The sequence below is a fragment of the Falco biarmicus genome, chromosome 9 (assembly GCF_023638135.1).
Source record: "Falco biarmicus isolate bFalBia1 chromosome 9, bFalBia1.pri, whole genome shotgun sequence".
In the NCBI taxonomy this organism is placed as follows: Eukaryota; Metazoa; Chordata; class Aves; order Falconiformes; family Falconidae; genus Falco; species Falco biarmicus.
In genome coordinates, this window is record NC_079296.1 from 27,214,695 (window position 1) to 27,242,626 (window position 27,932).

The 27,932-nt window shown below is 42.0% G+C and overlaps 1 protein-coding gene across 1 annotated transcript; it reads right to left on the reverse strand.

Annotated features, from left to right (window-relative positions):
* Positions 1–1,998: 1,998 nt before the first annotated feature.
* Positions 1,999–27,482, reverse strand: OGA (O-GlcNAcase). The gene is made up of 16 exons (XM_056351317.1): positions 26,917–27,482; positions 23,177–23,228; positions 22,769–22,866; positions 21,419–21,549; positions 20,567–20,738; positions 19,437–19,535; positions 18,977–19,261; positions 18,254–18,412; positions 16,405–17,015; positions 15,850–16,024; positions 12,185–12,270; positions 11,211–11,315; positions 9,543–9,628; positions 8,141–8,333; positions 5,047–5,206; positions 1,999–4,264 (listed from the first exon to the last, which is right to left on the reverse strand). Exons 1-16 carry the CDS (start codon positions 27,101–27,103, stop codon positions 4,128–4,130), a joined length of 2,736 nt encoding a protein of 911 aa, XP_056207292.1. The 5' UTR covers positions 27,104–27,482; the 3' UTR covers positions 1,999–4,127.
* Positions 27,483–27,932: the final 450 nt, after the last annotated feature.

Sequence of the window (27,932 nt, forward strand, 5' to 3'; positions counted from 1 at the left end):
ATCCTAATGACTTTTCCTGGTGACTAGCCTCTTTCAGCAGAAGATTTTTCTGGGGGGGGAGATGGGAGAGGGTCTTACAGTGCAAGGATGGTGAGCAGCCCAAAAGCCACCCAGGAGATGCAAGACAGTGCCACATCCTTTAACGGGTGGGGGGGGGTGGGGGGTGTGGGGTGTCTCCTGCCCATGCCCGGCCTTCAGCCAATCAGCAGGACAATCCATGCACCGCCCACACCGCCAGCTGTGGAAATGCCACACCAGAAAGACACCCTCACTAGCGGTCGCCCACCTATGGCCCTGCTCAGGGGCACCATCCCGGCTCCAGGGCACCAGCCTTCCCAGACACCGGTGAGAGGGCACTGACAGAGCCAGGAGAGGCAGAAGGCTGGGGGCACAGAGGGGTACTAGAAGGGGAGAAGGGTAACACGGATGGAGGCAGCGGCACAGTGGGAGGGATCTGCTCATCTCTGTCCCTTTAAGCATGGGCACGGGCACCATAATGCGATGCTGAGGACTGCAGTGCAGGAGCCTTGGAGCACAGGAGGCAACATCCTGCTTCAAAATCTATTGGAGAGAGCAGAGCGCCAGACTGGCCTTCCAAAGCAGAAAGGGAAACAGCCTGGTCTGCGCTGCAGGGATGGAGGAGGGAGCAGCTGAATTAAACCCCACTAACGATGAGATCACACCATGTTCTCTGTCAGATGCTGGCTCTGCTCCCACTGCAGAGGAGACCTCCGCCAGCCGGCCATTTGCTCTGCTCCAGCTGGAGCCAGTTCAAGAAAAACATGACTGAAGAGGTTTGAAAAGCCAAACGCGGTCCCAGAAAAAGGCAAGTGCTCACTCAGCAGCGGTTATACAAGCATAGCCCTTTGCTTCTGCGGTAGCTGCTCTCCACAGCCATCTGGCTAGCAGTGACACATTCCCCACCTGACCTGTCTGCAGCCACCACCCTGACCCCGAGGGCTGTGAGAGCCCATTTCTGCTTCATGTGTCCTTAAAGGAACAAGTTCCTGGCACAAACACCAGAGCTCAAACCTGTCTGCCAGACTGAGACGTGTTTGACATAGACAAGTCATACTGCCACTTATGCCTTCACTTCATGAAACAGGTGTCAAGAAAACAGACGCCTATATGCAACACTTTATGATTTTGTGAAGGAAAACTATCATTTTAACACAGCACACGTTTACTGCGTTAGGAGAACAGTTTAACTGCTAATTTCCTTGCTTAGTTTGCACGTTTATCATGGTTCTCCGCAATACACAACTCTTGAACTGCATAACCAGTGCACTTTCACAGCAGACAGATGAACTCTTGTGAACTGACCTTAGGAAAAAACTGCTTTTCATACCCCAAGCCACCCCTTCTGCTTGGCTGTCATTCTAAGTAGGAAACTACATGCTTTAGCTGTATTAGGTGTTTAGCTTTGTAAGTTAAATTTTGTGGATATACAACTGTGGAGCTATGATGTTTGCCCCTTACACACACAGTGTGACCCTCAAGTCACTTTATTCTCACCTTGTTTCTGCTGGCAGGCTCTTCTGGGTTTCAGCAACCTCTAAACCCAGCAGCCAGCAAAGAGGCAAAAAAAAAAAAAAAAAAAAAAAAAGTAAGAAAGGGCAAACAAGCACTGCTGCAACATGGCTCACAGCGGCTTTGCCAGACACTGGAGACCACCTTTGAAAAAATTGTTTTTTACGAAAAAGGTAAAGTTCAATTGGTGCTACTCACAGAAGGGCTAACAGGAAAGGTTACTGTCACCCCAAAAATCTTTGGGGGGAGTACTTCTGAAGGATCACTGAATACCTGCCTCTGAAAAGCATCAGCACAGATAAGTATCCGGCACATAAATGCAGTGCCACCACCAAAACCAGACACAAGTGTCTCTGCCAGCCAATCCCAAGAGCATCCAACAATCCAACATCTGGCACGTCATAACATGCATTGCTGAACCACTTCTGATTCTGAAACCTCACACACAAAACACATTTCTCATTTACATTCACTTCTCGATTTTTATTCTATTTCTCGCATGGTCTTCAAATACAGTTTTACAGGTCGTTTTTTTCTGCTACAGATACTGTTGATCTAAAAACAGATTAATGAAAGTGGCATTCCAACCTTAATGAAAATTCATAACCATGAAAGATATGTCAACGTATCACTTTACAATCCTAGAATGATGGTATTGGCCTGACATTCCATAGGCTTATACATTAACTTCTATAATAATAACAAAGTCATAGGAAGAGAAAATGTGGCAACTCCTTAAAAGCCAAGAAATAAGGCCACAAGTATCCTATGCTGTAATGTTACGCATCCAGATAAAAGTAAGTTGACTCTGGTATCCATGAAGAAACAAAACGCCCCCAACCTGATAAACCAAGGTATCATCTACTCAACATGCACTCAAAGCTGTATAAAAACTAGTGGCATTCAGCTCTGACTTACATGGAATCCCATAGCACAACCCCGTACCTCTCTCTAAAAATGAAATGAACTTGTTTCAACTTAAATACTTCGCTACCGCATTAAAAAATTGTTCACATTCTGCAAAGGAAAAAAAAAAAAACCCAAACCAAACCAAACATCCTGCATGTCACTGCACCAGAAGGCCAAACAGCATCTCCTTACAGGCCGCAGTCTTAATGCCATTTCTAGGTTGTGTAACAACTTCTGTGCAGCCAGAGGCTTGTAAAAGGAACTGAACTTCCTTTGCACACCACGTAAAAAAAAGCAGGAAAATTAAAAAGGAAGATAAAGACAGCTGATGGCTGTAGGTGAAAACAGCAAGGTACTGCAAGGTATATACCATTGGCCAATTATGTAACTGGGACACTGGGACTTCTGTGAAATACCAATTTCATAAATGATGCAACTACCTCACTACCAGATCCCATACTGCACTGATTCCATCCCATAGCCAAACATGTTAGTCCTGGGTAAAAACATTAAACCCTTGGAACATTTAAAAGTAGCTAACCATTTAAATAATGTGTAAAAATGTGCTTATTGTGGCATTTCTTATAGAAAAGTTATTTGATACAAATGTGCAGGACTTGAAGACCCTGATTTAATCAAACAAGTACGAACACGCTTTGAAACATGGTGACTGTTCCAAGGACAAATCCCAGCTGTGGGGCCAGCTCTCTCCCTCTCACGATCTTTCAGCCATAATCCCATGCGAATGTTACCAAAATGAACAGGTTCAGCAGACCACCCCGTGAATTACTGTTTCAGCCCCAGGAGAATGGTAACCACAAGCAGCGATGAACTGCTGTAGAAGGAAGGATCATTTGGGATCTGCTCCCCTTACCCAAGATGGTCAGTTTCTAGCCCTGGATACGAGGCACAGTAAGAATGGTCAGTGCTGAGGACAGATTCATTCTCCATTGCGGTTTTAGGTTATTCAAAAGTGCCATCTTGGACCTATACCATGTCACTTCTCAAAAGAAAAAGTTACAAAAACTGGTAAACAAAAAGTTAGTCAGCATACGGCTAAGTTTATATACACCGAATTTACAAGTTTGTCATTAAGTGACTTCTGCCACAGACCACTGCACATTTGTCCCTAACAAAGCACAAAGCTTGAACCAATGGTCATTAGAAGTGACAATGGGTCATTGCTTTATCAACAAGCATAAAGATAGTCAAAAATAGAACTGTAGCTACTTATCTTTAAATTTGCTGATTGACACAAGCAATCCCTCCCATTTCTGCAACTTCCAGTTGCACATCCTGCTCTATGACAGAGAAAAAACCTGCATCTTTATAGATACTTCTGCCAGAGACCACTTTTTGTTGACAGGTGAATGCAGAGAACTGTCGTCAACCACAGCACCAATTGAGAGGGATTCCTCTGAGAAGCTATAGCCCATGCAAGATTCCTTGGCACTTCACACAGGACCAGGAGAGGACAAGGTTTCTCTTTGTTAAAACAGTGTTTTCAGCAGCATTGTCCTCTTCCAACAAGTTACAGTCTGAATGCGTGATGGGTGATTTTCGCATAGCCCCTTCTACCAAGCTGGGTGATTGCTGGCTTTGTGCAGCTAGACCATATGAAGATCCCCACCACTACCTGCCCAGCTGTTAAGGGACTACAGTACTGGAACAGTTCACTGTCAAGCACTTCACAGGCTTCTTCCAAGGATAACAACATCCTTTGGAAATCCTTCCATTTTAGCAATTTCAAAACAACCCAGCTTGCTGTAAAATTCCAGGATTCTTTTATCATCTGGTCTCACTTCACAAAAAGCCCCACGGGAGCCTGAAGAAGGAAGAAAGAAACAAAATACTGTAGGAGAAGAGTTACTTTAAAAAGCACAGACATCAAATATTACTAGAGTTCCATCTATTTTAACATTTAAACCCAATGAAATCACTGATCCAAATTCCATATGGCACACAGTACCTAAAAGAGACCAGATTTATGGCAACATAGCTGACCATCCCCTAAAGAGACTGCACATTGCAGACATCTTGTCAGTCTGAACAAACCCTCTGCACACCTTTTATTTCACATAAAGCCATCCTGAAACTGATGTTGGCTCAGAAAACAGCGCTAGAAGAGGGCACCAAATCACGCAAAGGAACTGTGAACCTCAGGTGCACAGTAAGGCAGACAGCCAAGTACTTCCCCATATTGAAGGTTTTGGTAATTACCCACCAGCACACACTGCCACACATAAGAAAAAGTATCATTACCAATGCCAGCAGGGGAAATATAACTATTTGTGCATTGTTCAAGATGTAAAAATGTGTGCTCTCATTGCCAAATTGCTCCCTCAGTTCCTCCTATTTTCTAATTTGCAGGGTAATGGCTTAAGTGAAAAGCTACCTTTTATCAAAGACAGCAGCAGAAGTTAGCTATCAGAAATGTTTATATTTATAATTGCTTACCTAAATCTAGAGTGCCAGCTATGTCAGGAATCTAATACCTCAGGCTGACATGCAAATACAGCATGTTAATATAACCATCCCAAGTTTCCCTTGCATCCTAGAACCAACATGTAGTTAGGAAACAAGGAATTCTGAGTGCAAGAAGCTTACCATTAGCCTTTAGAGAAGAGAGCAGGCAGGCCATCATACTTTTGGCCACGCTTGGATCTGTCACTTTTTTGTGGATATCAATCTTTATCAATGATGGGAAGTTGGCAAGGAATGATTCTGGCAATACTTCTTGCTCTTCATGAAAGCTTAGCATTATTTTCTGAAAAGAATATGAGAAACAGACATTTCATCTTCATCCAGCTTTTCATTTATCTGTATTAAGGGAAGCTGCTTTGCTCACAGAGTGTACCTCCAAATCAGCATGCTTTTCAAGTACACCTCTGATGGCCACTTTGTTCCTTACCTGCTGAACTGCTCTCTGTACTTCAGATAAAAAGGCAGGCTACAGAAGCTTCTGAAGACTGTCAGAGGAGGAATGCAAGACTCCTTGCATGGCTTGACAGTGACTCACTTCCAGTGAGAAAAACCAAAATCCAACCCAAACCCAACAGTTTGTACACAGATATTCCTTTTCTTTGCATTTTACATGGGCTGTTTTAGCTTTTAAGTGTTCTAACCTTCCACATGTATTCTTTGGTTCATAGCAGCCTAGAAACACCTCTCATTTCCATGCAGTTATCTCAGACTACTTGCCCCAACAAAGACAAATTTGTTTCTGGCTTGAAATAAGCCTTGTTGATAACTTGCAATCACCCAGGAAGGTCTTTGTGAATGTGACATCAGATGTTAACTTCATACAACTCATAGGAATGGAATAATCAAGTGGGGTAACGCATAAGCAGACAAAGCCAAATCTGAATATATAGTCAAGTAATTCCCCTGCTGCTTACTGAATTTTAAAACTTTTAGGGAGCACTGGCTCAAGTAAGCAAGCCACATAGCTGTCATAACCCAGACAAGGACTTCATTGCACAAGGAACCATAACATTTGCAATACACATTGGTTGGTGTTTTTTTTTCCCTAGGTCGAGTGTAAATGTAATCCCCTCTAATCTCTGAACTGCCATCTTTCAAACTCTTGCAGGGAAGGTCTCTGTTCAAAGTGACTACTTCAAACTTGTGGAACTACTTCAGGTTCAGAACCATGCCTGCTCCTCCGGGCTTTTCTTTATCACAGCTGTAACAGGCACAATCCCATGGAAAGCATTCAAAGCTAGCCATGCTGGCTTCAAGCATCAAGGCAAAGGTGATCTCTAGTTGGAAGAAACAGCTAAATTCTAGAAGAGGTAAAACAGGTTATCAAGGAGTAGGGCACAGGTGGGGCTAAGAAGCAGTTAGAGAGGATACTAATAATGACTAATCATTATTACTAATTATTTTCATAAAAAGCCGATACCAAATAAAACTTTCCTGACAGGAACCTAGACAAAACTGCAAGACAAGCTCACAACAGTAGATGTAAGTCAGCAGATTGGATTTGTCTTTTATGAAACAGAAGATTTTATTTATCCCATGAAGTTTGGGGCTCAAGATGTATTTAAGTAAACTAGAGAAGAACTGAACCGTATTAGAAGTCAACAATTTGAAACAAATGATCTAAAAAATACAGAAAGGGAGCTTTTCAACCAAAGCGTAGTCTGAGATGATCAAGAGGTAAGAAGCCTGTAAAGGAAACCAAATCAATTCTATTGAGAAAACTTTCCCATAAATGATCTTCAGTAACAACAGCTTCTAAGCAACTACTGAGCATTTTCTACATTCCTTTGTGGTGTCAAAAGGCTAAACGGATAAAATCCCACAGTGACTATCTCAATAGCAAAGTACAAAGAGCTCCTCTGTACTCCCTCCCAGGGACATCCCTCAAGCCCATAGTCTCAAGAATCAGATTTGTTCTGAGACAGTGCACCAGCAGCAGAAATCCTGGGGTGATGTACCAACAGCAAAAGATGTTCTTAAACAGCTCAACAGAAAAGCTAGTTTATCAGCTCAAAGTACCTCCTGCATTCTCTCTGAAGTTTGGCTTTAAACTCCTGGAAAATCAAGGCCCCTTCTTCCCTTACTGTACCTACTACAACTTTGCCATGTTTAATTTCCGATATCTTTATATGCATTAGCTTTGTTTCAAAATCTGAATTTACATACACAGTTGAAAGCACAGCATTGTGTAAATGTAGAAGAATCAAGTCATATATATCAACAGACTGCAGAATTAGCTCCATTTCAATAGCAATAGTGGAGCTATTAAGACACCTTCTAGTCCAGGAAGCTTTGCTTTGCTTGTGGGAAGGCCTGTGCTCTCAAGAGCCAGGACCTCCTTTAAGTCCTAGCCAAATAAAGCAAGGGCACGCTGCCATATACACCTTTTTTTGCTCTGCCCTTAGCCGCTGGGGATTCCCTTAGGAGGCCCACCAGTCTGAAATCAGCCTTTGTATTCAGGCAACCTGCGGGAGAATACTTTCAGGAAAGTATTCTTTCCCTCTTGAAAGGGGAAGAAAAAGGCTAAGTAGTGGTGTTTCTGGGCCTGCCTCTACTACAGCTTTGTCCACAGCTCCTTCCACATGCAGGTGTGGATCAGCACCTCTTAGTATTAAGCACGTTTCTTTCCTTGACAAGAATGCATCAGCTAGAATTTTTTCACTATTTCTGACAGTTCAGTGACATAGTTTTCTGGTTTCTTCCAAAACCAATTCAAAATACTGATTTTTAGCACTTACTAAAGGTGAGATATCATTTTGCACCATTTACGGTTGTCATGATCCACAAATAGCTCATAGATCTTGACATCAAAACCAAATGCTCTTTCACTTGTTCTCCATACTTAAACTGATGTGACTATCAGGGCCTTAGCCACAGCACGGGGAAACTAGCCTCTCATTTTACAGAAGAACAGAGCAGAAGCAATCCTTCATTTTCAAACCATAACTTTCTCTAGATTAAGGTGGCTTACATTTATTGTATTGATTACTACTAAAGCACACCTCATGGATATATTAGCAACACACAGCTGTATCGTGACTGGCAGTGAACAATTTTACTATCACCTTCTAAGATGTCAGATACCATGCTCATAAAAGACTTCAGAAAGGTACGAAAGCTGAATTAGATGGCAGCTCAAAATGTAAAAGAAATACAAGGTCCTGCTTTGGACAGAAAGAGTTCAGCATACAATCCTGATCTTGTGGGTTATACAAACCTCTGCCTCAGACAGCTCCTTGTCACTATTTGGTTTAGTGTATTTTTCTTGCATGAAAGGGATCCAAGACATTTTGCATTTTTTAATGAAAGGAGTCACATCAACCGTTCCCAAAGCATAGCCACATATGCCATCCTCATCTTCTAAGACGAAGCAGTAATCCAGGCTGAGGGTGAGCAGACCTCCTACTAACCTGCAGAAAGAAGTTCTAAATTCAGTCAAAAGAAGGTCACTTTGAAAAAGTATGCTCTTCAGGTACTCTGGAGGAGACTCTAGACAAGGGGTCCTCAAACTTTTTAAACAGGGGGCTGGCGCGCGGATTAAGTGGCAGGAAGTCAAAGTCATCCGCGGCTGCTTGGTTTCCCCCCCAGCCCCTGGCGAGGGGGGGCGGCGAGGGGGTCTGTAAATACGGGGGGCCGGATTGAGAACCCTGGGGGGCTGTATCCAGCCCACGGGCTGTAGTTAGAGGACCCCTGCTCTAGACCAAAGAAGTGACAGTCCTCCAATCTTAGAATTAGTTCTTACAAAGCATTAATTAACAGACTGATCAACTGTCAAAACTCAGCTATGAGCCACATCTGCACCTCAGGATCCCAGAATTTAATTCCATACACACTGCTCTTCTGACCCACCGGAGACACAAAACTCCTTCGCCTTTCACCCTCAGTTTCTCTGCTGCCATTACCTTCTTGTTCTTCTGCCTTCTCTTTTGGTTATTTTTTGATAGCAGTTACACATCCTTTTTTAACTACCTTCCTGTCACTCACAGAGCAGCCTCTTTATGAAATTCTATCTATATTAAACACTCTAGACCAAAAAAAAATCCAAACCCAACCCCCCCTTACTACGTAGCTCATTTTACAGCTCAGATTTAATGATTATTTTTTTAAAAAACTTAATCTGACCTGCCATTGCTTATTCTTTTTAAAAGTTGGTACAGGTAATCTGCAACATGTATTCCAGAAAAAACTCAAGGCAGTCAGCTGGGAGATTGGTCCTCAAAAAAATTTCAATTATCTGAAGAACACTAGGTTGGAAAAAAACCAACCACCAGAGGGTAACTATGGACACTCTCATGACACACTTTCACAAAATCTGAAATAATAGGATACTATGATGCACAGGCTTCATCATATAGAGATTTCAGCCAAGTCTTTTTCTCTAACAGCTCACAGCAGGTGGCCACAGCACGAACTGAGACATAACTGTCAACAGTATCTTTCAGAAACAAAACCCCCGTCTTCCGAGAGCCTGCACAGGAGTTTGTTGGTTTGGTTTTTTTTTAATCAAATTTTCTTTGCATTCTTCCCACACGCACACTTTTAAAGATTCAAATTAAATACAGCATCAAGACTCCATCTCCCAGGACCACCTCTGTAGGTCATTCATTCCTAATACTTACTTGTCTCCAATCAAATCTGGTAAACTATGGAAGGGCTGATCAGCTCCATCAGCATACATTTCTCTGCAGATTTTATATACAGATGCCTAAGAGGAGAGAAGAGATGATTTCAAGTAATCAGTCACATTCAAACACTAACAACTTTGTTTTAGAGAGATTTCATGAACAGCTCCACTGTAAACTAGTTACACAGAACAAGAGTACCCACCAATAAGAAAGGATCTACCTTTTCCCATTCACCAAAACTAACAAAGTTGCCCATCAAAACCATTGTGGTTAAGTTGAATGTCTGGGAAGGAAAGGCTGGCGGACAATCTCCTTCACGTTTTAACAGCACAAGGTAATCCTGATCAATACCCTTGCTACAAAGTCCCTTTCAAAACCTCCAATGTTCCAGTGCAACAATTTCACCACTGTGAAAAACAGACACACCCTGGCTTTCCCCCTGTTAAAAGGCTTTCAGCTGAATGTCTTTAAAGAGCAAAATTGTATCAGCCACACTTTACTTTAGAAACTTCACACTTCTCAACAAGGCTTTGCATTGCACAGGTCTGCTCCAGCGTCCTTTCCTAAAAAGGGAACTCCTCCCCAGAATAAACTCTTTATGATGGCACATTTAGCTGCATAACCAATTGCTTAGGTGGCTTAAAAATATCAATTCCATTGCCTACAGAGGAACAAACAGCTTAGGTACAGTCCTGCACTAAGGTATGGAAAAGGCTACATTACTACTCGTGAGAACAGCACAGAACAGAGCTAGTCTAAAAGTAGCAAGTAAAGGACCTGTCTCCATGTGCTAGCCCTGCCTGACAGGCTTCAAAGGCAGGATTTATTTGAGCTGCTGCAAACTCAACCTAAATACTTATGTTTCAAAAGAAACATGTTCATCTCAATGTAGCCGCAAATGCAAAAGTTCAAGCTACCTTCATCCTTACATTGTTTAAACTGCATCCATAAAGGGTGTTAAATAACTACTGCTTGATACATCTGCTTCAAGTATTCTTCTTGCTAATAGGAATAAAACTGCACTACACATCTGTTCAGCAGAAGGAAGATCTAATCAATAGTAATTAATACAAAATTCCTGGTTTTAAAGTATCAAATGCTCCAAAGCAGACAAATCAAAGAAAGATTTGACAATTCTTTCAAAATCAGACCAAGAAGTTTACAACTATCACTAAAATGATAAAAATAGCTAAGTACCATCACGTGTTGCAGCTACCATTTGAGATTCAGTATCAATCTTCTGCCTACGCTGCTCTGAAAATACCAGCATTTACCACAGTAGTTACTGAGTGAACAGGTACACACATATCCACCCCTCTAAGGTTAACCCATTGCATGTGTCCCCACTGCAAGAATTCCTCCACCAGCTGCTAAAAACTTTTGAGTTGCCTTTCCGAAACAGGGAAGGCACTCAGATTTAAAAAGGTGGTGAAGTGGGAGACTGGGAATCAAGACGTGGGTGTACATGTACTGCAGCACAGCAAGTTGTTGAACCACAGGCAAGTCAATTAACCTCCATTCTCCTGTGACCTTGCATTTGTGCCTTGTGCAAGATACTGGGACATCTGTTTCTTTAGGGGATGAAGGGACTCAGCAGTAACCAGTGTTGCCACAAAAGGAAACACATCACTAACAACAGCGACCAGTGTCAAAAGCAGTTACCTCATCTTTAGGAAAGTAGGGTCGTATGGTGTACACTTTGGAAGTGGGTGTTAATGGAGGTGGTTGAAAAAACAGGTCATTTGCCCCATCAATAGGCAGTAAACGCTGTGAAAACAAAATATTTAATATGACTGTATGAACAACAAAACCAATCACTCTTGGGTGTGCACTGCAGACTCCCAAATTAACATTTGCTACTTGCAGGCACCCCAGAAGAAGATGGGGTTGGTATGCTTTACAAATGCAAAGACCTTATTTGAATAGAAAATATCCAATTGGTATTTTAAAATATGCAATTGAAACAGCACATTAAGAGTCTGTTAATCTTATCTGCTTTAAAATACTTTTAACCAATCATATCTACACTGTCTCTGTATAAGAACATAGAATGTCAGGAGGAAAGGTTTGGTCTGAAGAGGGTTAACTGGCCAGAGGAGACGCTTTATCCCAAAAGCAATGCGCTGATTCAATTTGCTGCGCGCAGAGCACCTGTGAGGGGGGAAAAGTATAGTGCCTGAAAAATCCATGAACAAATCTGAACATGGTATAAACAGTGATTTAAGACTATTTGCCAATTGAAGTCTTTTCAACAAAGCACATTACAGCTTTATTTAGAGAGGAATCAAAATTTGGATTACTATCCCTTTTGCTCATGGAATTCCCATCGGCAAACAAGCATGCGCGCATTGTGCAATTGCGGGCGCAGATAAAAAAATGCTGTGCGACCTGCAAAGAAACAATGTGAAATGTACAACTAAAGCCGCTGCGCTTCGCATGCGCGTGGGACAGGCAGCATCTCCTTGAGAAATTACTGTAGAAAGGGGAGGAAAATTATTTTAAACCAAGCTGTAAGGCTAGTGGGCTTTGGACCAGAAAGCCTTCGGCAGACCAATCCTTCCAGACCTCTGATGTGCAACAAAAGGTTTCTCATAAAACAAAGAAAATGTCATTCAGTTGTGAAGTCATATTGATACCTGGAACTCTCCTGCTAGACCACCTCTAAAGGCCCAGGGTTCTTGGTCTCCACTTAAGAACTGTGCTGAAGATTGACTACGACACCCTGTTGAGATCAGATCCAAGCGGAGAATGTTACGAGAAGGGGGATTTCCTGGGTGTCTAACATGTCCAAAAAGCTAATACACACTTGTGGAAAAAGCTCTCTAACTGAGCTAGAATCCAGGGCTTGGGGGGAGGCTGTAATAATATATGATTTACAAAGATTTCATGCTTGCACACTAATTGCAGTTTTCCAAATTTTTTTATTACCTATAACAGACTCTTGTAAGAACACATGAGCTGATTCAGCTAACACACATCATTCTAGGCCAGAAGGCACAAGAATGGTGCCATGCACAATTATGTAAGCTTCTGAAACATTTTGTACATATTTTTTTTTAAATATTTGTGGCAGAAATGTTTATTTCATCTGTGAAAAGATGACATTTTGGAAGCTATGTGGCTCAATAGCTCATGTCATAAATTTTAGATCAAACAAATGCCATTATCACAGCCCCTTAAAAAAAATGGACCTTTCTGAAGTCACATTTTAGTAATGGTTGTTTCTAATCTTGTCAGAAAACTAGGACTGGCATTATATGCAAACAGTCTTTAACAGTTCAGGCAGCCAGGACAGCTGTATGATACAATATTCTTGTAAAGAGACTACACAGTCACATAATCCCAGGCTGTACCTTCACAATGCTGCTGGCACGTTAAAAAGCTAAGCAGTGCTAACTGGAATTAACTCACAATTTAAACTAGTACCCCCTGTTGGCCACAGATAATACTAGCCTTGCTTTTCAGGATCTTGCTTTTTTTTCCTTCTCAAGCATATCAGATGCACCAGGGTCCCTGCTGATCAGCCAGCCACAGCAGGTCCATTAACGTGCTCAGCTTTAGTTTACATTTGCTTTAGAAAAGAAACTTCCATTAGCTGTTTGACTTTTAATACTATTCTGCCAGCAAGGTACCACAGCCTTCACCAACTACCATAAGACAACTCTGAAGGGGAGGAAAAAAAAAAAAAGAAAAAAAAGTGGTATCTGGAGTGGAGATTTCAACTACCTGCCTAGTCTTCTGACAAGATGAGCAGCGCAAATACTCTTCCTTTTGTGGACAGCAATCTACCTCCTGTTCAAGTAACAGTCTCAGATCAGTACAGACAAGTATGTTGTGCTAGTCAGAGAGTCCCAAAGTGTGCCAAGTCTGACATTTATGAAAGTTTAGGAATATATGTTAAATACTGATTATGGTAAATTTCAGGAACAATTCAAGCATTAGAATTTGTATTTGTCTTACTCCCACATTTTAGAATTCTCACATAAAATGACATCCTTCACAAGGAGATTTAGTCAATAACTTGGAAGACAGTATCTGTCTGTCCTTTGAGACTACAACTTAACTAGCACTTCCAATTATTACAGTAAAGAGCTGCGTGAATGAAGAGCTGTATAAATGAAAAACATAGTTAATGCCTTAGTCGCTGCGCAAATGTGACTTCAGTTCATGTCTATTGCACATCTAATCTATCTGAGCTGCCTCACAGACAAAACCTTTCCATTTTAATTAATTAATGACGACGCGCTGTGAACATCTGGCGCTGTCCATCCAATAGCAGTAGAAACTTGTGCTGAGGATTCTCCCATCTGTACACAATGGGGAAGAAGATAATAGAAGTCATTAGTAATCCATAGTACTGTACAGCCACACTAATTTAAGGGACTGAATGCTAGCTGGACTTGGGAGGAGAGGTGAAGAAAGTGAACATTCAGTGGACCATTGAGCACACCATTGTGAAAACTAATTTGTTTGGATTTTTAACGTACTTAGCTTTACATAATAATGTATCTTAACAAAGACCTTTGCTTTGTATGTATTTACACTAGTGATAAAAACACAAGCTGAAGACAAAAACAACCCTCTCACAGAAGCACTGCTAGCATGAATATTAAACTGTACATTTGAAGAACTCTTAGAATTAATTTTTTAACTACCTAATACCAGTTTAAGTACTGGAACACAACAGTGCCAAGATTAACAGAGCTACTTACAGAGTTGGCTTCCAATATGAACTATTCCAAATACTTGACGCATTTAAAGACTTGAACCCAACTTTACAGGGGCATTGGAAACTGAAGACAATTTCAGCTGAAATCAGTAGGTGATTCAGATAATTCTGAAAAGCAGTCCTAAGTTGGACCCTCAGTGTTTAGGGAGTACAAGAGTCACTGTTCTTTTTATCGAGCTTTGGCCTGGAGTTTTAAACAGATTAACTGAAAGTTATCATAAAGAGAACATTCTTTCTAGCTAAAGGTCAGCATACAGCAAGAATAGTAAAGTTGGGGGAGTTGTGTTATGCTGATCTTAAAAATGCACAAACTAAAGCTTTTGAACAGCATTAAGCAGAGATGTTAACATACTGCAATGCTGTTGAGGTTTCCTCCCAAGCTAGTGTTCTCTGTACTTTGCAGAAGGCAGTCCTAAAAGCTCTTCTTTATCAACCATACGTATAGGGATCGGGTATTTAATAAGCACAAAAGAGAGGAAGTTGTTGAGCATGGACTGACTTGATGACTTAACAGGTCTTCTCTGTCTCTGCTTAAACCTGGCAGTGTTTAAGAATATCATATAAGGACAATCCAAACACTAGGACCAGACCAAGGTGGTGTAATGGTTAACCACTGGGAGGTTTGTGACAACTACAAAAAGTGTGACGTGAGACCATCAGCTTTGCTGTCTGCTGTGTATGTCAAGCAAGTCCACAGCATATTCCTTACAGTTGGATTGAAACCTGAAAGTGAAATGAAGTCACTAGAATTACCCAGGCCATGCTGGTGCTATCTGCCAACTTAGGACCCCCCCCAAAATCTTTCAGGGAAAAAAACAAAACCAAACAAAACCCAAACAAAAACCAAACCAAAAAAACCCACACTTAAAAAAAAAAAAAGAAAAAAGAAAACACTGTTTCAAGATCAGTTTAAGTCTCAGACTAAATCTGTCTAGAGTTCCACAATTTCCAGCCATTCCCCAAAAATAAAATTAACAATAACAAAAAAAAAAAATCACAATTTGGAAAGTGTTTAAAGGAAATTATTTTGCACCAGAATAGCCTTATGCTAAAGCTCGCATGCGCACAGGGCTAGGAGGATCGGCTTCCTCTTGGCCAGGCCCATTGAAAGGTCGCTTCTGCAATTGTTCTGTTGAAGACAGCAATAACGTTATCAAGACAGAGCAAGCAGCAGATGGCTGATGTGGTCACATTTCGTAGTGTCATTTCCAATCATACAGCAGGGTAATCCAAGGAGTTACATGGCATAGTCCAGTGTGCATTCAGTCAAGAGTAAGTTAAAGTCAACACTTACGTGTCAGATGAGATTCAAGTTTCATTAGCCCAAGAAGAAAATCAAGGTCTCCAACCTTAAGCATCCAGCAGACTTCACTTTAATACCAAAGCAAATTCACAGCAGGCATTGCTTCCAATAGCGAGACAGGAAAACCTTTAAAACAGGGTCAAAACAGACCCCATATCCAAGAAAACGCATTTGCCTAATACTCTGTTTTCCCCGTGGGCTAATTTAAAAAAAAATAAAATATATATATACACACTATCTGGGATTATAATGGCTCCCGATGCACCTACCTAACCATTGCACAAAAGATTTCACCATTGACATAATACTCTTGATATCCCAGACGTAGGAGTACATGTCATAAAGGATTGTCCTGTTGGCACAATTGGAGAGGCGAGTGAACATCCCCATCACCAAGCTGCACATCTCTTCAAACTTGGCTGCTCGGTTACGCCACTCTTCTATCTATGAACGGAGGCAAAAGATCCAGAAGATCAAACACTACCTTCTAAGGAGAAGAGGTACTCAAAATATGGGGGAAGACTATACAGTTCATTACTACATTTTATTAGCATGGACTACCACACTACACATGACACAGATAGCTGTTAGAACTGAGGCTAGTACAGGGGTCACTGGTCAAATACATACACCAGACTGCCTTCACAGCTAAATGGCACTACAGGGCTTAAAACAGTAGATTCCACTGGAGGAATAAAAATTGCTGTGACCTGTGGTTAGTTATACGCTACCCTTCTGATCCTAGGAAGCCGAGCATCAGCCTATCACAGAAAACACTGCTCAGGATTTCGATTTAAAAGGAGACAGACAAGATTCACACTCACTTTTTCAGCATCCTTTCCTTTGCAATTAACACTGACAACACTGCTATTTGCTCTGAGCCACTGGAATTCTCTCAGCATCTGTGCACCTTTGGGCCCGTGTTCATAAGGCAAGTAAAACAAGTCAGCAAGAAGCTGCAAGTCCTCTAAAGTCACTGGTTCTACTGTGTAGAGAGGCTTTTCATTTGGCCCAGGCACAAACTGTTCTTTATTAATTTGCTCATCAGTCTGCATAGGGGCAATGTCACTACCAGAGTCTTCCTGCATAGACATCTCAGGGGACTTTGATTCAGCTATGCTCTCCTTATCAGTATCCATGGGCTTCAACTCCTCTGCCATCTTGGCTTCAGTAATATCTGTCAGGATCTGATTAGCATTCTTGTCTGCGTCATCTTGTTTTTCCACCACCATGTCCATCGGCTCCTCATCAGATTGCTTCTTCTCTTCCTCCTTTACCAAGGCTGGTGACTCGCTGCTCAGTGCCGCCCCCTGACTCATGATGGGTTCTTGGTAAACTGTGGTAACCACAGTCGCTGCATTTAAAGAGGATGGTGCCACCAGAGGCCCAACATCCCCTACAGTAGTTTTAGCACCACTGTGGGCCACTTGCCTACCTGAGAACAGAAGAAACAAGTTTAGAGTTTTCAATATCTGCCGGCTAACACTCAAATTAGCAACTTCTGCAAATCATGGATGATCCTGCTGCCATGGCATCCGATCAGCACAGCTTCCTTTTGGTGCTTTGCCTGTTCAGTCATTGTAATACTAACTACTGACTGTTTTTTTGCAAGATTCCCCTCCACATACTTGGTAAGCAAGGATAGGATGGAGAAAAAGTTAGGAAAATTAGCTAATATTTATGTGCTTCCAGCAGCATTTCTAACTATGCCATCAAAATAAAAAGCTCTCAAAGACAACTTTTCTCACCTCTGCATTGATCAACTTGTTAAAAGCTGTATTTGGATATAAAGCACACTTCAAAATAAAAGGAATTGTGCTTAAATATGTCAATTGCAAAAATGTCTTGAACCTAGGGAAAACAGTGACGTTCAAAACCTGACTGGGCATGGTCTTGGGCAACCTGCTCAAGCAAGGTGGTTAGACCAGGAGATCTCAAGAGGTCCCTTCCAATCTGAACTATTCTGTGAAAACGGAGGAACACGACACCTTAATTCAACTGCCATTTTTGCTGCAGTTGAGTTTTAGAAAGATCCAAAACCCTACAGCAGTTCAAAAGGATAACTGCACCAGAGCAGAGTTGGGAGAAGGGGTTCTTCCATTACCCCGCCAGTTATCAGAAGGGCACTGTGACCATCTGAAACCCACATGTGGGAAAAAACCACAGACTTTACCTCAGATCCCAAGCTCCTATTGCTACAAGAAAGGTGTACAATGCTGGAAGGAACCCATCTGGTTTCTGTAGACAGAAACTCAGAAAAATAAAGCCATTTTAGAACAACTGGAAATACATGGACTCTTCTGGGCCAGAACTAATGTTTATGATAATCTAACACCCATTTCAAAACAAAAACTGTTCTTCCTATTCTCTCAGGTCCCGTGGAAGTCTAGTAACAACTGGGACTAGCAAGATCCAGAATGTTTCCCCGTCTTGTATCAGAAGTGTCAAAGAGTTATACATCAAAGGTTGCTTCTACTGATCGGTCAGGCACGCTGCAGAATGTCAAGCATTCTTCCTTATTAAGGTTTCCCCAGTTACGAATGCAGAAAATGTTCCCAACTGAAAAGTATACAAATTGCCAGGTTCTGTAAAATAGCTTTAATTTAAATGCTACTACTGAACATTTAACCCCATTTTTCTACCAACCCCAGAGCGATACCAAATCAGACTCACTGCTGTATTGCTGAGGTACCCCAAATTCTTGCAACCATTCAGTTAAGGCCAGCTTCAGGGCCATCTGTGGGCTGTAGAGAACATCTGTTTCAATATCTTCATCACTCCCCTCATTTTCCAATTTAATCTGGATAGAAACTGTACTGTCTTCAGTATCAGCTACAGAGACAAATTTGAAAAAGTTATCACGCAAGTTTCATTTAAAATTAAAAAAAAAAGCTATGTTAGACAAGGCATTCAAGAACTCTCTAACAACCTTACTTCACAAAAGAGGACAAAGCATTACATCCTAATTAGACAAAATGGAAAACTGCAGTGACCATTAATGTTCAACACAGAAACAGTATGCAAAACCTAGACATTCTGGCCTTCAGAGTTTCTCTTTTGATCTGAACTGCTCGTATTCCAATGAGATCAAATCCATGGACACTTATGTCAAATGCGACCATTAAAATGGCTTGCTGAGAGTGCTTTTTATACAACCACAGATACCTCTCAAGACTAAGATTCTCTGATAGCATGTGCTACAGATACTTCCCAAAAAACAGTAGAACAATTAAAGGCTCATTATCTTTCAGGGAACTGTTATTTACTTATGGGTAGAAAATGCCAGGTGATCTTAAAAAGAAAAAGTTGGCAAGGAAAGGCTAGAATCATCAAAAAAGTATCAGTATTACTTGCATCGTTAAGCATAGATACTAGCAAGCAGTTACATATACTTACTCATCACCACATCTTTTCTTACTCCATTCATGTTAGACTTGTACCAGGTTGCAAGTGTGTGAATAGCCACATAATTGGCTTCAAATTCACAGTTTGGATTGGTCAGAACTCCCTTTAGTCGAGGTATGAGCTCAGTTGACCGCCCCTTGTAAGGCCCAAGAAAAAGCCTCTTTTGATCATAATCATTAGCATGAATGTTATCCCAGATAACTGGCGCTCTCCTGATGATCTTAGAAACTTCTTCAATGGACTCTACTGGAATGTCTTTGGATACAACTTTCGGACCTAGGAGGGAAACAGGATAATCAGAGGGTTTTGCATATACTTGAAGATTCAACCCCCATGTAGTTAGACAGTTTATTTTATTAAATGCTTGTGAGAATTTTTTTTTTTTTAACACCAGCAATGAATTAGAAAAAAAACAAACCACCAAACAAACGCCAAACCAAACAATTTTTACCTGTCCATAACACTTCGATGCCAGGGAGCAGCTTTTCTCCTACAGTCCGTAAATACGGCGACTGGGCAACATTTGGGTAACAGAAAGTTCCACAGTACTCTGTGCAGGAAAAGATTGTCACTGTTAGTAAAAGGATGCACACATGTGACAACATACCCAACTGTCCCATGAGCACTTTGAGAGAATGCTACCATTTGAGAAGAAAAACACCTATAAAATTAATCAAGAAAGGCCCCAAAGTCTGAAGTATAAGTAAAAAGGACATTATGAATGATACTTAATATAAAGATCAGAAAGGAAAAGATTTTATTTAAAATTGCTCAAATGTCAACATTAGGAAAAAACTAACGAAGTCCATAAACGGAAGGGCAGGTTACAGCAGACAATATGCAAGAGAACTAGAAACCCTAAGATTAATCATGAAGTGCAAATACCTAAAAATATTAACACTGGAACGTATGTCTCTGTAAAGTTAAAAAGGAGGTCTGTAACAGAACCAAATTACTACAACGTAAGGTAATAAAGATCATAACTTTGCTACTGAATTGAATTTTCCTCACAACAATCCACACCTCTGAACACAGTGATTCTCCCCCCCTTATAATATTCTTGTACCTATTAAAGGAAGCTCACAATTTGAAACAAGCACTGGACCCAAATGCAAGTAATCTTATTCTTTAATAAATAAACAAAACAACTCAGCAACTAGTGGAACTGGGTAATCCTATTAAAAACAAGTACCAATGACAGAAGTGAGCACAGACTGTGCTGTACCTCTACTTTAAGAAAATTCTAAGAAACTAACAGCCAGTCAGATCAAGAAGCAAAAAGATTTTGGTACAAGTCAAATAGAAATCTTCCTTTAACCTAATTTTCAGTTCAATCTTCTTGAAGTAGTCTATCAAGCTACCTTCTTTGTTTGGCATTAAGCCTTTCAGAGATGCGTAGATTTGGCAAAAACTCGGCATGTACTTAAATTACTTAAACATTTCTTTATAAGTCAATTTCTTCAAACAATCCCAAAATACTCACTCCTTAAAGCAGTGATTAAATATTAAACCAGCGTTTCAGGCAGTAAGATAACAGTCCCCCTCTTTTATGGCTGAACTAAGAGATTCATCTCATTTTACCTGTAGGACAGAAAAGGAATGTGTCTGGTTCTCCTAGATACTGATAAATTTCATTTGTGATTGAGACTTGCGCATGAGCAAAGGAACTGAAAACTTCTTTGTCTGCTGCACACATATTGTGATCAATATCATCAAACAGCAGTGCAAAAGATCTGCACCCAAACTGGGAAACCTAAAACAAGACACAAAAGCAAAATATTTATTTTTCTTTCTTTTTCTCTTTTATTTTAAATCAAACCACAGAATTTTTACATCTAATCTATTCTAAAGGAAAAACTACAGGAGTCAGGGAGAGAAGGTAGAGAAGGCAAGACAGACTGATATCTATTCACAATAAATGCCTATCTTTGACCCACTGCTCTGCTTCTCTCAAAGATTAGACCTATGAAGACCTGCAATCTGTTCCAGTTTTAACAATCCAAAGCTGATCTCACTGGACAGACAGCTGGAAAAAGGCTAACTCTGTAACAGCTTTTGGGAAAGGGAGAGGAGTCAATCAGGAGAACAAAAAAGATGTGTGTGTCAGGTCTGCTTCTGAAGGCGTTTATTGTGGATAAGAGCTCTTGCTTTAGAAATGCATCTTGACTTCAAGGCCCTAAAATACCCTGAAGACAAGCTCCCAAGAACAGCCTTCAGAATCCAACACAAGACTTTGTTTTTACATCTAGATGATCATTGGTCACTTCTGCAATGCAATCTGAACACATCCATTGGAATTGTTCAGAGGCATCCAAACTAACACTAGTGCTGAAAACATTAAAGAAGCTAGTGAAAAGCTCCAAGAGTGAGCAGGGTACTCAAGTTTTCAAGGTAAGTAGCACTGCAACTGTGGCAAGACTGTGTCACACTTACTTGGTCCAGCTTGCGTTTCAATGTGGATACCTCTTTAGGATTGGAGAAAGTTATGTCAAGTCCAGGTGAGATTGCATAGATGAACTCTATTTCATGTTCTCGTGCAGCTGATATTAGAGTCATTAGCTGCTCTGGAAATCAAATTCAAATATTTCAGATGGAGTCAACAGTTAAAAAAATCTCAGACATGATTATAAGTAAATTAAATACAGATGCCTCTTCTACCATAATAAAAAAATAATTTGCTGGAATTTCTTAAAACTAACACAGCAAAGAGCATCATATTATTTGGAAGAGTTCTCAGAAATTACGCCAAAATGAATATAACAACTGTCCTTGCATTATTTTCCATGTTACAGATTTTTAAAGGTTTTTAAGTTATCTTTATCTCAATGTTGCGAGACAAATGTGGATGTAGTCTGTTTTTACAGTATGCACATCAACAATTCTAGAATTATTACTTACTTTTTCCACTTTTGTCATACATACTAAAGGACAATTCAATGTAGTATTATCACCCTGCATGACACTAATTCACATACTACTAATGACTGAAGCTCGGGGCACATGAAAAAGGGTTGTTTTTTTTACATCACCGTGTAGAAGTAGTTGCTTTAGACTTTAAAACAAACTTGAAATCTATCTTCTATACAATGAATAAAGAGATTTATTTTTAGAATATTTAACAATCTTTGTTGTTACTGACAATTATCTTACAGTATCCTTTAGATTATCTTTCTGCAGTGACTCAAAGCGGCCTCCAAGAAGGATTATTTAATTTCAAGCGAGTATGACTTTCTTCCCCCTCATCCAAGGAAAACAATCCCCACAGACTAATAAAACACCGCAGATCCCATAAATGCCAGAGGTGAATAAAAAGCCTCACACCAGCTCGAACAGGTCTTTTATGTTTTGACTTGCCAGGAGCTGCTTTTCTGACTGGTACTCTCTTCACTGAGACAAGCACTTAATGAATCATATAAAAGGGCATGCTATTCACTCATCAATCTTTTTTCTTTACTCAAACAAATAATTTCTACTGCAAAATATGGCCCAGATGTTCAAAAGCCAGAGGAATAATTCTGAGCAACCTTTCCCTGGAAAAAAGTAAATCTTGTAAGACAAAGCCTTAAAAGCCGTTTTAGAAATCATCTGCAAAGTATAGTTAAAAGAGGTAAATCCATGCGTGTACCAAAGCTCCACTAAATACATCTGCAGTGTATTAAGAACAGCTCTCCACTCACCTTTGAAAATGGCTACTGCAATCAAATACACACAAGCATATGTAGCAATGACCAATTCATTCAAGACTATTTATAGAAAACACAGAGGGGAAATAAAGGCAATTACCCGCTTCCTCCACAGAGTACATTTCTCGCCAGAACATCCTGTGCTTATAGTCATCCTTTGGAGCATACAGGTATGTATTCAGTCCCCACTTCTGAAGTCTATAAACGTAAGAAAAAAGCCTTCATTGGGAGAATAGCCTTCCAATTCAGGAATTCTGCATTCTACCTGATCCAATTTATTTTCTTCATTGAACATTGTGTTATGCTATTAAGACAATAACTTTATGCACAAGTGATACTGGGCAAATTTGGTTTAGGCAAGATGGAAAAGTGAGGATGAGTCCTCAAAAGTATAGATATTAGGCAAAAAGTTGCTCTAGGTTAGAACAATATTTCTTTCCAGGCTTAAGTGGAAGATTGTGATTATATAGCAATGGAATGTGCTGCAGTAAGAGGAAGCATGACTTGCCTTCTAAAAAGTTCTTTTCTCTGCTCCATGACCCAAGGTCTTCCATAAAATCCTATGGGAAACAAGATTAAAATTATCCAGTTAGATTATGCCTGCTCTATGAAACTTTATATCACAACCCACCGTTTTCTTCCTCTTCTGTTACATTCATCAAAAAGTTTATCAAAGGAAAAACAAAATGTAGTTATAAAGCATTAGGAGAGTGATCTAAACTGATAAAAGCACGTGCAATTAAAATTCATTTAGTTTCTTATGATCTAAGGTCTTATATTTTTGGCCACTGAAGCAATTAGTTTTCAGAATCCAAACTGTATTCCTGAGAATATGCCCTTGACAAGTCAAGTCAGCATTATTAGAAGAGCAGACTGAACAGTCATAACCTAATTAAACTATCACTCCAGACCTACAAAACAGATTTGATTGTAATGTGAACTCTGAAGACACCTGAAAATATTTACCAGCTCAAAAATGCTTAACCAGTGGTACAGATTAGAATGCTAAATACACGCAGGGAGTACATAAATACATACTGAGGTAGATGCTGTATAATTTAAAAAAAAGTATGTACAAGCGAGTAACAAAATGATAAGGATTTAACTCCTCTTACTCAGTTCAGTAGGCTCCTTGTCAAAATGAACTTGCAAGTTGATACCTTACAATTCCCACATTTTTAGAAGCTAAGACTATGTCTTTGAATAATTGTATGAAAGCATCTACACAAGTAATTTTATAATAGCACATATTGAAAGTCATGAAATTGTATGGAAATTATAACTGCTTCTGGTTTTAAATCTAATCCTTCCATTCTAGAAACGTAATACTTTAAAAGCACTCTCAATGCACTCTTAGTCAAGGAAATTCACTTAGACCTATGTGCAAACAGTTCAACCACAAGTGGACACTTCAAAACAAAGCTTCAACTCGGCAGTCTGTGCAAAGACCAGAGACTGAAATAACACTGAAATTTAGTAAGCTCTTATTTTCAAACAACACGGCCGCTCAGTAATGAATGATATACACAAAGCTCACAAGTCCCCACTGAACTCAGTTCAAGAGTTTATTTCCAGAGCTATTCACCACTGTAAATCGGTAAACATGTGGTTTCACAGAGGTCAAAACCACCCTCCTACAACCTTTCAAAGCTCAAAACTGATGCAACGGAACAGTTCTCTATATAATAACAGGTATTTCAGATACCTGTTAAGAGAACAACGTGCTTTTAAGTAGCTTAAAAAACGCTCAAGTTTTAGGAATTAAGTCTCTCAAAAAATGATCTTAGACTAACTGGCACCACGAAGTGGCAAAGCTGAGTAACTACTACTCCTCACAAACTGCCAAGTGACAGAGGACAGTTAAACAGAGGAACAAACAAGAGAGCAGGTGCAAGGCATGAAAACCTCCCAGTTTATTTCACCCAGAACAAATTTCTCATTTTCACTAGAGTTCCCTAATTCTGACTGATGTTGCCCCGAGGAAGCTCAAGAATCCACAAAAGGAATGAAATACTGTGATGCCTAATGAGCACCCCACCTATGTCTCACAGCTCGTTCAGAACACTTTTGCTTTACTTGTGACCTGTGATACTGCTGTTGCAGACCTACTAGTCTAAAGCACAACAGGGGCCTACTAATAAAAAAATAAATAAAATCAGATAACAAAACCTAATTAAATAAGACTGAAGAGAACATGCTAATCCGAAGAGATACTTTTCCATCTGTCACCACATTTCTTAGATTACTAATGTCACCAGCTGATGACAATTCTTGGATCTTTCTAACTAAAAATCGACCCGTTTTGTATTACTCCCTCAAGAATATGTGTCAGGTTATTACAAAGTCAACAGATCGTGCTAAATACCTCATCTCAGTTACCATGCTCTCCATCACTAAAAGCCAGGATACGCTGGAAGCAGAGCACCAAAGCTTGCCATCCAGTATTTGCCTCAGACCTTATTACTCCCTGAAACAGTGAATTTTATACCTGTCATAAGCTTTTCACATTCTTAAGAGTGCACACCCGGTATTTTTGAAGTAACACAGCCAATTTCCCCACTCCCTTTTCTACAAGATCCAAACTCTCAATTTCATTGCTTTAATCTCACCATACCTCTAGTCTGTGTCAACCACCGCACTATGTTTAAGTATTTATCTAAATTTCTGAAGCTAATCCCTCTTTTTCTCTTACCTCTATAATTCTTTTGAGTCACTAAGGTGACAGATGTTTCCATCCACTACTGTTTACCTCATTCAACAGAACTGTTTTTCTGTTGGTGGTGGTGAGGTTTTTTTGGTTTGTTTGTTTGTTTTATACACTCCCCTATTCTTTTTCTCCTGAATGCATATTGATGTTAAACTGGTAACTGCTAACTAATGCTTCACTAGGCAGAAGCCATTTTCTTGCTTTGTTTTATGCACAATACAGTCAAGAACACCTGCACCAAAATACATGCAGAGGCAATCAACAATGTAACTAACAGGATAAGAAAAATGATTATGGTATACGCAGTGGTTCCGACAGAAACCTAGATGAACAGGTGATCCACAGTCAAGGTGTATCAGCAGGAACACAAGAAAACAAGCTGCTACAATCTGTATTTCTGTTCACTGTTATCTGTCTCCAAAGCCTTCAATTTAGCATCTGTCTTCAAGGAACTAGGTCTGTTAACAAAGTATAAAAAAGACATCTATCTCATCTATCTCTCTGCAAGCTGACTATATTTAAGTCCTAGTAAAGTGCTAAAAAATAAAGGCATTAAGTGGGCCTAGCGCACTTCTCAGTTTTGCAGAAGCCAAACGGTCTTATCAAGAAAAGGACAAAAGGCATTCTACAAACAAATGCAGATACTGAGTTTGATAAACAGCCTGTTTCCCTCTCCATTCCATCCATTAATCATTTTGTTCTCCTACTAAAGATTCATTATAGGTACAGAAATAATAGCGGTCTACAGCAGTTCAGAACAATTCCAAACCAACTATTGGGAATAAACCATTTTTATTGCTGACTTTCAACCATCTACCTTAACTGACCCACCAGAAACACAGATAACTTTTTTAGTTACCGAAAATTGCAAGAAGTCCCTTTATTCTGCAGCTTCTGCAACAGCTGAAACAATTTAATGCTACAACTACACCAAGAGACAGAAGAGGACTGCTCTAGAGAACAATTAAAATAGTAAGCTACGACCCTTCAGAGAACAGGGAGAATTTAATATTAATTCCAGAACAGATGTCTACGGAATCACCTATTCCCTACCCAGGAAACCGAATCTGAGCCTCTGGCGCACAGCAAGAGCACGTGCGGCTGGGATAATAGCACAGTAGCTCTTTTCTCCGTCTCCTGCCTCCCCCTTTAGACACGTACTAGCAAGAGAGCCACAGCACTGTCTCAGCCTCCGTTAGGAACCCTCGGCCCGCTGGGGGTGCCAGGCCTGCCCTCGCCCCGCCGAACAGCTGCCATCAACGGGCGCTCCCTGCTAGCGAGCAGCTTCCAGCAGAAGCCCCAGGGGCAGAAGCCCCGCCCGGGAGCCGCAGCTCCTCCCCGCCCCCAGCCCGCTCTAGCGGAGGGAGCCCCGGCCAAGAACCGCGCACCCTCCTGGCAGCGCGGGCCCCGCCGGCCGTCACAACGGGCCGGGGCAGGAGACACTGCAGCACCAGCGCCCCCGCGGCCTCTGGCGGATACCGACCCCCCCCCATCCCTCCCGTCTCCCAGGGATATGGGGCACCCCCTCCGAGAGCTCTTACCTTCGACGACGCCGCAGAGGAAGCGGCGGGAGCCCAGCGCGGTCTCCGTCTCGGTGTCGGTCTCCTCACCCGCCGGGACCGGCCCCGCGGCGGCGCCCGACGGCTCTAAGGGAGCGCCGGGCACCCCGGCCGGGTTGGGGCTGCCCTGGGGCTCCTCCAGCGCCGCCTGCCCCTCCTTCTGCACCATCCTACCGCCCGCCGCCAGGACCCCCGCTCGCTGGGCCGGGCCGAGCCGAGACAATTCGAATCACTCCTTTCCCCTCTCCACAAGCCCTTTGTCTCCGCCGCTCCGGGCTGCCGCCGCTTCCTGTTTACTGGGCCCTGCGCCTGCGCGGGGAACCGGCCCCAACCGGTCCGCACCGCTCGGAGCCGCGCAGCGGGACCGCCGCGGAGGCGGAGGGAAGCTGCTGCCACCACGGGAAGGAAGGACGCGGGCCGCCGCGGCCTATCGGCCCCCACGCCGCACTGCCGGGACCGCGCCACTCGAGCGGGAACAACGGACTGAGGAGAGGGAGTTACCTCGGGGAGCGGGCGGAGGGGGAGCGCGCTCGCGGCGCATGCGCGGGACGCGGAAGGGCGCGCACTGCGCCTGCTCAGGAGGCCGGCGGGGGGAGGGGCGAGGCCGCGGCTGCCCGGCGCGCCTGCGCAGAGAGCGAGCGGGTGCGCGCGGCGCATGCGCGGGCGGCGCGGCGGGCGGGGGGAGGCGGCAGGAGGGCAGCACGCAGGTGCGGGGTGGGGGGGCGCGCATGCGCCGTGCCCTTTGTGTAGGGAAGCGGCGCCGAGGGGGGGGGAGGGCGGGCGGGTGGGAAGTGGAGTGTTTACTTCGGCCCCGCGCAGGCGCGGCGGGGCACAGCGCGCGCAATCCGGGCGGGAGGGCGCGCGCCTGCGCGGGGGGAGGTGCCGCTGCTGGCTTAGCGGCCGCGCGGGTTCCCCTGAGCCGTGGCCTACTTCTCGCGGTGGCGCCGGGGCCCCGCGAGGATGGGAGGCCGAGCGGCTGTGTCCCTGCCATAGCGTGG

Excerpts from the sequence above, each read along its gene's own strand:
- OGA (XM_056351317.1), bottom strand. The coding sequence starts at position 27,103 with ATGGTGCAGAAGGAGGGGCAGGCGGCGCTGGAGGAGCCCCAGGGCAGC. Across the intron at positions 18,413-18,976 it reads AAGAAAAGATGTGGTGATGA|CTGATACTGAAGACAGTACA; the intron begins GTAAGTATATGT and ends TTGTCTCTGTAG. Across the intron at positions 9,629-11,210 it reads CCTACTTTCCTAAAGATGAG|GCATCTGTATATAAAATCTG; the intron begins GTAACTGCTTTT and ends CTCTCCTCTTAG.